At 35.9% G+C, this 14,808-nt stretch overlaps 1 protein-coding gene across 1 annotated transcript in view; it reads right to left on the bottom strand.

The window, feature by feature from the left end:
• Positions 1-14,808, bottom strand: part of IQCM (IQ motif containing M) — a 452,018-nt gene that overhangs the window by 67,639 nt on the left and 369,571 nt on the right. Inside the window, 1 exon segment of the mRNA XM_034661734.1 lies at positions 7,444-7,605. Within this exon segment, the coding sequence (XP_034517625.1) occupies positions 7,444-7,605 (162 nt within the window).

The following is a 14,808-nucleotide window of genomic DNA, read 5'->3' as shown; positions in this document are numbered from 1 at the left end:
AATAACATTTCCTCATACTCTTAAGAAAAGTCTAACAGTTCTACAGCTATGGTAATAAGTTAAAACTACAGGTTATTTTTAAGCCTCTTTAACCAATCAATTATAATTCTTTAGCCATAGTGATAAATAATGCCCAGAACAAGTTTTAAACCTGTTTTATCAAACAGTGATAGCTCAATTCAGGAAACATACTTCTGAAAACCAACCAATAGGTGAGAGATCCTACTTTCGAAAATTAACTAATGAACAAAAGTCTCTCTAGTTACACATGTTTGAAGGCCAGTCAATCAGCAACTTGGTCTTTCCTGAGGAATCATGCCCTAAATCTTATGTCATTTCACTTTCACTGCTAAAAGCCACTGATCATTAACTTGCATGTTGTGTAACAAATTATCCCCAAATTAGAAGCCTAAAACAGCATTTGTCTCACATCATTTCTGAGAGTTGGGAATTGGAATGGATTTTCTATGTGGGTTAGGCTACAATCTCTCATGGGGTTGCAGTCATCTGAAGGACTGATGTAGTAAAGGCTCCGCTTCCACGTTCCGTTACACAGACCTCAGCTCCTCACTGGTTATAGGCAGATGCCTTCAACTCATTAGCACAAAGACCTCTCAACAGGTCTGCTGAAGACCTCTATCACATGGCCACTCGTTTTCCCCAGAGAAGCTTATCTAAGAGAGAGCAAGGCAGTCAGGAGCCATAAAATCTTCCACAAAATCTTTTATGACCTAACCTCAGAGATAAAATACCATAACTTTGCTTGTATTCTGTTGATAACAAAGACCAACCCTGATACAGAATGTGTATTTCCAAAAAAGCATGGATCATTGGGTCCATCTTGGGGGCTAGCTACCTCTCTTCCCCCAAACCCTATATTATAGAAATAGTCTGCTTTGCCAAGAAAGACTGTTTAACCAGCATAACTCTCCTTTACTTAGATGGACAACAAACTGAGCTTGGAGTCTTTATTTCAGATACTGAGCTTCTGAGTGTTGCTGTCATCCTTTGTCATTTAGAGATGTTCTCCCAAGACTTTTTTTTTTAAGATCTTAATTTAGTAGCTATTTGTTTGACCCATAGACAAATAAAAGTGCTCATTGGGAATGACTGAGCCAAAACTCTGATAGTGCTTTGTATCGACTAGAATATGAACACTTCTAGGAGAGGGATTAGGCTTAAGTTATTCTTCAAGCTTTATTGCTGAGAAAATAGTTGATACTCAGTTAATGCTTATTGAATAAATGGATGCAGAATTCAAATAATGAAATATAATCCTACAATTTTCATTTTAAAAAGTGAGGAAATATTGAGTGGTAAACTATTTAAATATGCAACTCACATTCTCTTTAGCTTATAGATCTGATGCCACATCTTATTGTCTTTCTCAAATGTTTCCAACCTGCTTAGTGAAACTGGATGAGTGGGAGACATATCTCTGATTTGATCAATGAAGTCCAAGAAAAAATGGTATTCACATAGAATACATTTATTCTATTAAATGAGCAAGACTTAAATAATTATCCTAAAGAATTTGTAATAACTTGCCCACAGTTGAAAAACTTTCACCAGATACAATATAGCACTCATTTTTATCTTTCTGTGAGTCATTTCTGTGAATATATAAATGTTGAAAGTTTTAACCAACTGAACCATCATTTAAAAATAAAATACCATTGTTCTACCAGCAATTACCCTCATGAAAACATAGTCACATAATTTTCCCCTAATAAAGAAAATCAAAGGGACATTAAAGAAGATGCAAGTGGAGATGCTGGCAGTTTATAGTTGGTAAAAATGGAGATCAATGGGTATATACTCAAACAACTTTATAAGTCCAGTTGAATATAAAATATAGTTTTTAGTGATATTATTCTCCTCAAGCAAGCAGGTAATCCATAGCTAAGCAAGACACTGAACTAACCATAGTACATTTAAACTTATCCAAACTATAATAGACCATTTCCCGTACTTGCACATACATAAGTCATTTAAAGTATATGAAGCTGCCCTCAAATCAGGATTTATTTGAGTTTTTCATTTTTCAATAATTAATCTTACAGAACACCCCAAAGAACAGGTTCAAAACTTAATAAATGTCTTTATCCTAAATAAGTTAAGGATAATCAGGACAAGTCAGGATACCAAATATAAGAAGGCAAAATAAATTGCACACCTATCAATAATTAAAGGAAATATGGCCAAAAAAGGAGAGAGTAATGATGGATAGAAATCCACATGCTGAGATGTGTATTTTAAAGATTTATTTATTTATTTGAGAGAGAGAGAGGGAAAGAGAGAATGAGGTGGGTGGAGACAGAGGGAGAGAAACTTCAAGCAGACTCCCTGCTGAGAGCAGAGCCCTGCACGGGGCTTGATCCCAGGACCCATTAGATCAAAACCTCAACCAAAACCAAGAGTTGGATGCTTAACCAACTAAGTCACCAGGTGCCCCTGAGATGTGTGTTTTAAAAGTTTAAAACAAGTGCAAAGATAAAAGCAGAACATGTAGTAGCTGGATTATATTCACAATATATTAGATATATTGGATTATCGTATCTTCTTCTGAATTCCATCACTTAAAAGAAATGAGAAAATTTGAAAAATGTTTAGAGAGAAGTGCCAGAAGACATTAAGGTTAGAAAGAAGGTTTCTGAGGAATAATATTTTAAAAGGCCTATTATTGAAAAAGAAAGGCTCTTATTAATCTATGCATAGCCTTAATTTTGTGGCTAGTGAAAAAGTTACAACTGCAATGAACCATGTGTAAGAAAAGAGTCTTATGTTGCAGAGTAGAAAGTTCTGAGAGAGATCATCATCAAAAATCAGACCTGACTGTCAAGGACAATTACTTAATTGGCAGAGTCTTTAAAGATGGGATTCTCATTTGGTTAATGTACATCAGGTCTTGCCTGAAGGCATTGGAATAAGCTGAATAGCATAAAAGATATCTTGTACTTTTATAATGGGTAACAAAACAGTGATTAGGACAGGAAGTAAGTTCTAGTATTAATTACGTAAGTTAAATAACCATATGTTATAAGGGTAAGTAAAATTTACTATATGGAGGGCTGGAAAGGACATATGGAAAAGAAGTAGAACTAGAGGTCTTTGCTCATTATTCAGGATCTGAACTAATTAGAAACCTTACATTAATATAATAATATGATTTCAGTTAAGAATGCATCATGTTTGAGAAAGTAATTTAATCATTCATTTGTATTCTCTAAATGATTTTCTTGAAAGATAATGGCTAACCTACTCCTTTCAAGGTATTCCCATTAGAATTCCAGGAGTTCCTTAATATAATCTACAGCTTCCAGGTTGAGAATCCACCAAAGTCACAAAAACTTAATGAAGGTGAGAAACAAGTTCAGCATGTCTGTGACAAGCCATAAGACCAGGTAAGTTTGACAAAACATATGTTCCTGGAGAAAAATTTAAAGCCATTTTTTTTACTTCATTGATCTAAAATTATAAAATTATGATTCAGAAGAAATGCTTTGTATATATTAAGCAATTTTAAGTCATGACATATGCTGCATTCTAGTGACATTCAAACTACTGTGATAGGAATTATAGGATGTAAAAAAACATGGATATAATGAATATTTTTAGAATATGTATGGTCCCAACACGAGACAATTTGTTGGCAACCCATGGCATCTATAGAGCATTCAGTAATTCTGTTAACTACTGCTCAGTTCTTGCTGATGATACTTCTCTAAATCTACAGAGTGAAATCAATATACAGGAGTGCTTACATTGTAGATTATTATTAATGTTGGGACACATAATAAATTCCCAGAGCTATCTTCCCTAAAATGTTTCTAGTGGAGCAGATACTGAGTTTCAGAAAGCACTCCTGTAATAGACTAATCTTACTCAAGGAAAACGCTGCAAACTATTTTGTCTATCAGTTTAATAACAACTGTAATTCAAAAAGATGCAAGACCTCGGTCACTTACTAAAAAGGGAAAAGATAAGCATGGAACCTCAGAAGATGGAGTCTTTAACTTACAACATACTGCCTCTTGCATATTTCCTTTATGTTTGTTTTATTTGTACCAAGTGTTCACAAATGAGCCATAAACAATGAACACAAATCTCTTAGAATGATATGGGTCACATTGTGGTAATGTTCAGGTGGAAAACAGCAAAGAGAAGATAAATCGCAACCAGGGTCTTGATTCATCTTATAGAGCCTAAAACCCTCAATTATCTTTTTCATAATTTTCCTTCTCTTTCCCTCCTCTTCTTCCTCTATATGTTCTATCAGAAAAGAGCACTTAAGTATGCTCTTATATGCGCTAGCCCAACGAGACTGCACTAAATCTGTGGCTCTCCATAGTTAAGTTCTAAAATGCTGGTTTTAAAACTTAAAGAGAAATCATGTCTCAAAAATATTACTAAAATACAAATTTCACTATCTTGATTCTTTAAATTTATGTTTTCAACTTTATTTTTATAGTTTTATTGAAGTATAAATGAAAACGGCACCTGTTTAAAGTGTACAATTTGATGAATTTTGACATATGCATACGTACATGGAACCATCTCCACAATGAAGGTAATAAACATTTCTATCGTGCCCCAAATTTTGCAACCCATCACATTTCACTTCCACTCCCCACCCCCATCCCAGGTAAACACAGATTTGCTTCTGTCATAAGGTTCCGTTGGCATTTTCTAGACTTTTATATAAATGGAATCATACTCTTGTCCTCCTTTTTTGTCTGGTTTCTTTCACTCAGCATATTCTTTTGAGATTCAGTCATGTTGTTACCTGCATCAATACTGTCAATAGTTTGTTCTTTTTATTGCTGAGTAAGAAGTATTCTGCATGGATATATCACAATTTATTTATCTTTTCACCTGTAGATAGGCATTTGAGCTGTTTCTAGTTTGAGTCTTTGATTTAAAAAAAGTGGGATCTATGAATATTTATGTACAAGTCTTTATATGGACATATACTTTCTTTTGTCTTGGGTAAATGTCTAGGAGTGGTATGGTGGGGTCATAAAATAGATATATGTTTAACTTTTTAAGAAAATATCAAACTATTTTCTCAAGTATTTTTACCATGTTGCATTTGCACCGGCAGAATATTAGTGTTAAAGATGTTACCCATCCCTGACAACATGTGGTCTGTTCAGTTTTTAATTTTAACCATTATAGTAAGAGCATAGTGGTATTCCATTGTGTTTTAATTTAAATTCCCCTAATGAGTAATAACAATGCACATCGTTTTTGGACTTGTTTGCCATTCATATAAATTATTCTCTCTTTTTATTTCATGTTTATTTCTAAAATTTTATTTACAGTAAAATTCACTCTTTAGAGTCATACAACCACTATCATGATCAAGAGACAGAATAATTCCATCACCCTACACTCCCTCATGCTGCCTCTTTGTTATCAAACCCTCCCACCAGCTGTAAGCCCCGCAAATCATGGACTGATCTCTGTCCTTATAGTTTTCCTTTTTGCAAAGTGTCATTTAAATTGTATAGCCTATGAATTTGGCTTCTTTCACTTAACGTGATGCATCTGAAATTCATGTTGTTGTGTGTATCCATAGTTCATTCCGTTTTATAGCTGAAAATATTTCCTTGTGTAGATGTAACAAATTTTGTTTATCTATTCACCAGTTGAAGAACATTTATGTTGTTTCCAGCTTTTTGGCAATTAGGACTAAAGAAACTATATACAACTTACAAATAAGTTTTTGGTAAACAGACACTTTCATTTCTCTTGGGTAATTACCCAGGAGTAAGATGGCTGGGTTTATGGTTAGAGTAACTTTATAAGAAAGTACAAAAGTATTTAGAAATTGATTGTATCATTTTGTATTTCCACCAGCAATGAATGAGTGTTTCGTTTGCTCTACATCCTTGCCACAGTTGGCGTTGTCATATTTTCAAATTTTATTTTAGTCTTTCTAACAGGTGAGTATTCCCACTGTGGCTTTAATGTGTATTTCCCTAATCACTAATGATGTTGATCATCTTGTCATGTGCTTATTTGCCATCTGTATATCTTCCTTGTCTATTTGGTTTTGCCAAAATACAAAGTTAATTCATAGAAGGAAAGTCTTTTCAACAAATATCCACCAGCACATTTGGATACCAACACGTTAAATTAGAAAAAAAAAACAAAAAACCAAAACTTCAACCTATACCTTGAGCTAAGTACAAAAAAGAATAATTCAGGATAGATTATACACTGAAATATAAAACCCAAAAGTATAAAATTTCTAGAAGAAAACCTTGTGACTGGCAGTCTGACTGATATATCTTGGCTCAGAGTAAAAACATAAAGAATACAGGGGTAAACCGGACTTCATCAAAATTAAAAACTTCTCTTCAAAAGACATTAATAAAAGATAGAAAAGAAAAGACACAGACTAGGAGAAGATATTTTCAAAGAATATATGTTAAAAGATTTATATTCAGAGTATCTAAAGGATTTCCAACTCTGACAAATAAAAAATATATATTAAATATGGTCAAAAGATTTGAACAGACACTTCACCAGTGATTACATACAATGACAAATACATAAAGACACGCTGAATATCATTATCTACTAGAAAAATGTGAATGAAAACCACAGTGGAATACCAATACATATCTATTAGAAAGGCTGAAATCAGAAAAGCTGATTAGGCCAAGTACTGATGTAGCTATAGAGCGAATGCAGCTCTCAGATCTCTGCTGATGGGGAATATGAAATGATAGAACTACTCTGGAAAACAGTTTAGTTAAAAGAAATGCAAGCATTTGTTTAGACACAGTCCTGTGCAGGGATGTTCATGGTAACTTTCCGTATAGTATCACGTTTTTGAAAGTAACACAAATGTCCATCATCAGGTGAAAGAAAAAATACAGTGTGTTTCCACTATTCTCGAGGAGGCACCAAAGTGTAAAATAGCCACTTTTTTTTTTTATTTATTATTTTTTATTTATTTATTTATTTATTATAATTTTTATTTTTTATATTAGTCATATTTTTTTATTTTTATGTTCAATTAGCCAGCACATAGTACGTTATTAGTTTTTGATGTAGTGTTCAACGATTCATTAGTTGCGTATAACACCCAGAGCTCATCATCACACGTGCCCTCCTTAATCCCAAAACCTGGTTATCCCAAACCCCCACTGCCCCCCTCCTGTAACCCTCAGTTTGGTTCCCGGAGTCCAGAGTCTCTCATGGTTTGTCTCCATCTCTGATTTCTTCCTACTCAGTTTTCCCTCCCTTCCCCTATGGTCCTCCACACTGAAATAGTCACTTGTTAAATTGCAGGCATAATACTTAAGAACTGAAATGAATATTCTATAGGGCCTATGTATTATCCTACATCATCTAAGTGACAAATAAGAGTTCTAAAAAGGGTAATTCCTTCTATATTATAAAAAGAAATAATAAGATTCAGCATCTTACCTATATATCTATATCCTTCTTCCCCATTTACTATGGGTCTCAGCCAAGTTGACTTAAGTCGTATATTATTACGCACGTGGGCACCTTGAGGAGGATAAAGCGTAAATAACATTTCAATCGCATTGAACTTCTTGATGAGTTCAGAATATTTCTGATGGTCCTCTGTTAAAAAAAAGAATATTAAAAAATTTAAAATTTTAGACAATTTGTGTCTAATGTGTTTCTTGTAAGCGATGCAAATTAAAAACTATTTAATAATATGAATGCTAATGGCTATGTTGACAATGTGGGTTTTCTTTAGCCAAAGGTACTTCACCAAAAATCTTACTGTTCAGATATTCCTAGCAAAAATTAAGGAGTAAGGGATCTACAAATATCATCTCAAACACTATAAATTTAAAGCAGTATTGTTAATAGGTATAGTAAAAAGGAAGGTAACAAATGAACAGCATTCATATTATACATAATGTAACCATATATATTTCTAATTGCCATTAAACAATGAAATCAGATTAATCTGACAAAGACGTTGACTAAACACAGAGTTCCTCAAAGTGGAATGACTGAATTTTGAGGAATGACTGAATTAATATTTCTAGGCTATGGTCTATAGGAAAATATAATGATACATATACAAATACTCATATACCACTTACTATATGCAAGGAATTGTTCTAAGTGATCTTAAACATTAATAGAATGAATTTTCATAAAACATCTGTAAGGCATATCCCATTATTATTTCCATTTTACATAAAGAATTTGAGGCCCAGAGAAATTAAATAACTTGCCTAAATCTTGCAGCCTATAAATGATGCCATTAGGCTTTGGATTATCTAAAGAAGCTCTGATTTGCAAACAAATGGTTGTCAATGAAACATAACCTGCATTAACCAGTAGATGAGGAAACTAGAATTAAAAAATAATTTGAACTGTAGAGTGAAAAATCTTTGGTTTTGGACCCTGGGCCTCAACTTTGCAACTTCAGTTTTTGGTTGGTAAGCCAGTGCCTAAAATTCAATAAGACCATCTCCTGAGCAACGACTCTACCTAGAAACATTTCAAATAAGAGAGAAATACTGATGTAAATCTTCATTTATAACCTTATTACATTTTCTTTCTTGCCTTCCTAGTTCCCTTTCTTTCTTCTTCTATTCCTTTATTTTGTTAAACAGCATATTTTTGGTATAGTGAGTATAAAGTAGTATGACATAATGCTTAAATGTCTAAGAAAGTAGAATTTTTGGTGGGCTGTGTGCCAGGTATCAAACGATTATCTCACTCCTAATCCCCCTGCCCCTGTCCTGCTTGTGAGACTAGAACACTTCTTTGCCATAAGGCACAATTTTAAGCATCTTCCATAGAAAGCCAAGAAGGGAACTAGATGATGAAGGGGCTCCTCCTGGTTCTTGGTACTTCTCTCTGTTGGCTCTTACAGTGCACAGTAGCAGGCAGAGTAGGGCACTTTCTGGGGGATGTCTCCTGGAACCACCCCCCACCACACGCACACACACTGGGAGCTGCCTACCAACTTCACGGCGCAGCACCTTCCACAGTGTGACACCTCCTTATGGACAGCTCCCCAAGAACCCCAGAAAGTGGCTTTCCTGTGAGTTCCCCTAGCCTGCTACCTTGGTGAACTTCTCTGCCATTCGCTGGGCTAGAGCTATGTCCTCTCCAGGATGTGGCTCCACAGAGGCGGGGGCGGGGTAGGGGTAGAAGGTCTTCTTTACAATTTGTTCTTCCCTTAGGTGCTCTGCCTCAGACCTAGGAGTACCGGCCACTCCCTGTATGTGCTCTTCTCAATTCTTTAGAGTTATTTTTACCCCTTAGTAGCAGATCATAATTAATAATTCTTTACATTAACTTCTTCCTTCTCAAATTACTGTGTAGTTTCTATTTCCTAATTGGACCCCAGCTGATATAGACAGACCTGGGCCCTAATGTTCAAATCACCACTAAGAGACTGTGAAATATTAAACAAATCAGTTTACCTTCAGGTGATAATATTGGCCTCATAAAATTGTTGCTAGGATAATCCTAATACTTAAGTGATATAAGATATAGAAAGCATTTATATGACACCATGTTTATATGTTCTAGATAAATGTGTTATCAATTTTCATCTAGTATTATTTCAGTAATAATAGAAATGATGAGAGAATCAGAAAATGATAAATAACATGTTCATTGCATCTTTCAATTATACACATATTAGGGACTTTTCTGTCTCCTTTTAAAAGGGAAAGTTCAAAATTGTTCCCACATAACTAATAAACAATATAAACAAAAACTCAGACAGGCTCACATTTGCTCACATATGTGAACAGATTACACATAGATTTTTTTAAAAAGATTACATATAGATTTAGAATTACATAGGTGAAATGTATGTCCACATCTGCCAACATCATCTGTCAAGAGCAGAGGGGAAGCTGGAACTATTATAAAGCAGTGCTGAAGAGTGAATCCACTCTATTTTTTCACTCAGTCATACTTCTTCAGGAAGTTGAGAGGGGAGCCCCTCAGGCAGCAGGGCGGGGGCGGGGGGGGGCACTTCCGGAGTTGTAAGGGAGGCGAGGGATGCAGCGTTGTATCATGAGAAATCACACAGCTAAATAAAATACAATGCTGAAGCTTTCCATGATGAACAAGATAAGGAAACAAATAGATCAGAGTTTCTCTCTTTGAAACCATAAAGAAAATTAAAGTAGAAAAAACTAACAATAATCGCAGCTATTTAGTGTGAAAAGATAGAACTGCACTTAAGGTTTCTCCCCTCCCCAATATTTATATCTTTTTAACTCCTTTAGTTTAAAAAAAGATGTTTAGTAATGTTATTTGATAGGATTATGCTTATTAGTTTCAATAAAGTACTGTATTTTCCATAAAAACAAATGTTTCCATTTCAGGCAAAATAAAATGACTTAAACTAAAATCTCAACAGTGGTAAATGTAGAACTGGCACTTTTCTTACTGGTGTACGCTGCCTGAAGACTAAGCAGAAACACATAAAGTCGGTGGACTGTTGCACTTGCTAGGATAATAAGAAACAGTGCTAACTCTAACAGCAGACCCACATGGAAGGCTTCTAGCTCAGAGTCCCGCTCATGTCAGTATTTGCCATCAGGTAACACAAATAGAGGTTGGGAGCTTATATAAACAAGGGCACTATGGTTTTTGAATGATTGTACCTTCCTTCATAAAATCAAAGTTGATTACAGATAAGCACTTTTAATTTTAGAAATCATATAGCTTCTAAAACATGTTCTAGCTTCTAAAACATGTTTTTATTTTATTTTATTACATATGTCATCCCAAGATAAAAATAAGAATTTAACTTTTGTTGCAGGCATTGATAATTTCTGTTATTTATGGAGCACATCCTTTTAATGCACTGCTAAGCCAATGTTGTCACATTGGATTCAGAGGTAGTAACACTGTTCTCAGAACTCAGAATAAGAGCTCTTCCTTACCCCTTCCTCCCCAAGCCGTATGTGTAGTAAAAATCTGAAGATCTTCCATGTATGTGTCCTAGGTCTCATTCTATGGCAAAAGCCCACACAAAATTTCCGTAACTCTGTATTGCTCCCAGGTCACCAAGTAGCTAATTCTCTTCACTAGAGTTAGTAGTGGTAGTTAGCAGAGGCTCTGGAGCTGCACTGCTTGGGTGTGAATCTGGGTCTGCCGATGGGTGTGAATCTGGGTCTGCCGATGGCTGTGTGACCTAGCAAGTTAGCAAACCTCTTTCCAGCTCGGTATCATACCAAAACTGTCTACATTATAGTGTTGTTATGAGGACTACATGGGTTAATGTAAGCAAAGTCTTTAGAAGAATATCTAGTCTTCAGAAGAACACCAGTCTAGAGTCAGTATTATTTAAGCATTAGCTATTACTATTCTTATGATGATCTCCATTTAACAGATGCTGGTACAGCCTCTATCCTATTTAGATAATGATAGCAGTTTCCTGTCTCTTCCTCCATCTTGCTTGCTTGTGGGTGGGTGGAAAAAAGGTCAGTTGTCTTGAAGCCATTGCCCTTTCTGGTCACTCCTACACTATTTTGGATGCTCTAAGGGTCAGTGGTTCCTACTGGATGCTGACCATAAGTTTTTGTTAATTGGTCACTTGTGAGCTACTAATTGGTGTTATGGTGGTCTTCCCTGTTATTATTATTATTAGCAATAACAATATTTTGTGGGATCTAAGACATTACAGATGTTGAGGGCCCCATCAATTTACACACCACTAAGAAACATAAAGGACTAGAAATATAACTATGGCATACCACTGATTATAAGACATAGCTTAATTTCAGAAACATTAAAATATGCAAGTGTACATCTTAGAGGTAACAAAATGTGGCAAAATCAAGAAACCCAGTTGCTTAATTGAGAACTCCACTTAGCTAACGAATAGGCTTCTCAAAGTCTACGTGCTAAAATCTGTCCTATGCCAGGGTTTCTTGTCTCAATAAATAGCATCTATCCTTTTTTTTTCTTTCTTTCACGTAGATAGAAGCATTTTTTAAGTGTACAGTTTAATGAGTTTAGCAAATGTTTATAGCTATATCATCCAACCCCTTAACAACATATAGAACATTGTCATCACCCAAGAAAGATCCCTGATACCCATTGCTGGTTAACTACCCTCCCCTTCAAAGGCAACTGTCATTCTGCCATCTATCTTTATAGTTTTAGCATATTCTTTTTTCTTTTTAATTCAATTAGCCAATATATAGTACATCATTAGTTTCAGATATAGCGTTCAACAATTCATCAGTTGCATATAACAGCCAGTGCTCATCACATCGCGTGCCCCCCTTAATATCCATCACCCAGTTACCACATCGCCCCACACACCACCCCTTCAGCAACCCTCAGTTTATTTCCCATAGTTAAGAGTCTCTCATGGTTTATCTCCCTCTTTGATTTCTGACCATTCCATTTTCCCTCCCTTACCTTATAGTCCTCTACACTGTTTCTTATATTCCACATATGAGTGAAACCATATGATAATTGTCTTTCTCTGATTGACTTATTTTGCTCAGCATAATACCCTCCAGTTCCAACCATGTCAATGTAAATGGCAAGTATTCACCATTTCTGATGGCTAAGTAATATTCCATTGTATACATACACTACATTTTCTTTATCCATTCATGCCAATGGACATCTGGGCTCTTTCCACAGTTTGGCTATTGTGGAAATAGCATCCATCTAATGGTAGAATCTAGAAAAAATTATCACCTATGTCGACACAAAAATCTTAGTCTCCTAAATAATCTTCTTGGCCCTTCCAATCTTTTTTTTTTAAAGATTTTATTTATTTATTTGACAGAGATAGAGACAGCCAGCGAGAGAGGGAACACAAGCAGGGGGAGTGGGAGAGGAAGAAGCAGGCTCTTAGCGGAGGAGCCTGATGTGGGGCTCGATCCCATAACTCCGGGATCACGCCCTGAGCCAAAGGCAGACGCTTAACCGCTGTGCCACCGAGGCGCCCCATTGGCCCTTCCAATCTTAACTCTAAACAGCAGCCACAATAATATTTTTAATATGTATTTTTGTACATTTTCCTATTCAATCGTTTCCTGATGCTCTTAAAATAATGTCGGCTCTTTACTATGTCCTAAAAGATTCTGAACATTCTGGTCCTGCCGCCTCCTCCATCTCTAACAACCTTGGCTTTCTTTCAGTTTCATAAATACACCTTGCTATCTCCCATTTCAGAACCTTTGCACAAGATGTTCCTCCTGCCTGGCATGTTCCCCTCTCCTTCCCTCCATTACCTCAGTAATTTCTATTCCACCTTTGTGTGTCTCCCAACAGTCTCCTGTGACTATCACCAAACTAGATCAATACAAGATCCCAGAGTTATTGTTCTCGCATGTTTTCTCCATTATGCTTACTGAAGTTTGTAATTGTATTATTCGTATTATTATTTGATTAAAATCTGTGTCTCTCACAAGATTTTTAACTCCAGACAGGCAAGGTCCATGACTGTTTGCTAACCCACTCACTCTATCTCCTACCACCTAGGAGTGTCTCATACTTAAAAGAGTCAATAAAGGGCTTTTAAATTAAATAAATAAAACCATAACTGATAGTATTTTGGGGGAGCTTAGTATGTGGATGGTAGTGTACTAATAAGCAAGTTATATACATCAGCTAATTTAATCCTAAAAGCACACGTATTTACCTTGCTGGCAACCCTGTGAGTTTCATATTATCATACTCATATCACATCTTCAGTTACTGAGGCAGAGGGAGGTTGCAGAGCATTTTCACAGCCTCAGAGCTGGTTAATAGTGAAGCCAGGCTCTACTCTTAATTGTCTCACTTCAAAGCCTGTCCTTTTAACAAGGATGCCAGACTGCTTTAAACACAGGGTTCCTGGTATCACGGGACTCTTAGTGGCTTCATGAGTTGCCTAGTCACCTGGTGGCCTCTCCCCTTGAAGTTTTCTTCCGATCTTCCTCACTCTTCAGCTGTCCAGCATAGTCTGCTTGTCAGCACTGTAGCTTCTCTCACAGAGGCCANCCTCTATCCTATTTAGATAATGATAGCAGTTTCCTGTCTCTTCCTCCATCTTGCTTGCTTGTGGGTGGGTGGGTGGAAGAAAGGTCAGTTGTCTTGAAGCCATTGCCCTTTCTGGTCACTCCTACACTATTTTGGATGCTCTAAGGGTTAGTGGTTCCTACTGGACNAGGCAGTTTTCTGATTTTAGTCTTCTCACAAGAACTTATTTTGGAGAGGACATTGATGATCTCTCAGGTCAACACCAGTATTCATCAACTGATTAAAACCCTCTTAGTTTGTTAAGGAGATAAGCTAGCATTAAATCCTAGTGTGACCTCCTCAGCCTCCAGTATTCCCCTGCCTCTCAGATAAGTGAGGTTCCTTATGTTCAATATTTATACTAGATTGTGAATTTTCAGAGAACCTCAAAATGCCTCTTCCCTTCCTCTCCCAAACAGGGCACTGTGTTACTGAGAGCTCATTGCTTCCCTCTTGCAGAGCCTGAATCTGAGTATTTAAGGCAGTGGTTCCCAGACTTGTACACAGTGATTTAAAAAAAAACTATAAATGGAATATTACTAATTGAGTTTATTTGTGTTTGGCAAATATTCTGGTTTCATGGTTATTTTAACATTATTTCATGGTTTTAAAAGCATCATGTATTCATGATAGGAAACTTTGGAAATACAAAAAAGCATAAGGAATAATTATTACTTCCAGTATTTGCCAACTCTAATCCCATATGCATAATTTTTATTCTCCCACAACCCCAAAGAAACCACAATAGAGCATAAGTAGTTAATAGGACACTTGTTGGCAGATCATTCCTAGGTCAAATAGATATTA

The sequence above is a fragment of the Ailuropoda melanoleuca genome, chromosome 5 (genome assembly GCF_002007445.2).
Source record: "Ailuropoda melanoleuca isolate Jingjing chromosome 5, ASM200744v2, whole genome shotgun sequence".
NCBI classification, from domain to species: domain Eukaryota; kingdom Metazoa; phylum Chordata; class Mammalia; order Carnivora; family Ursidae; genus Ailuropoda; species Ailuropoda melanoleuca.
This window is presented reverse-complemented; position numbering and strand designations above follow the sequence as displayed.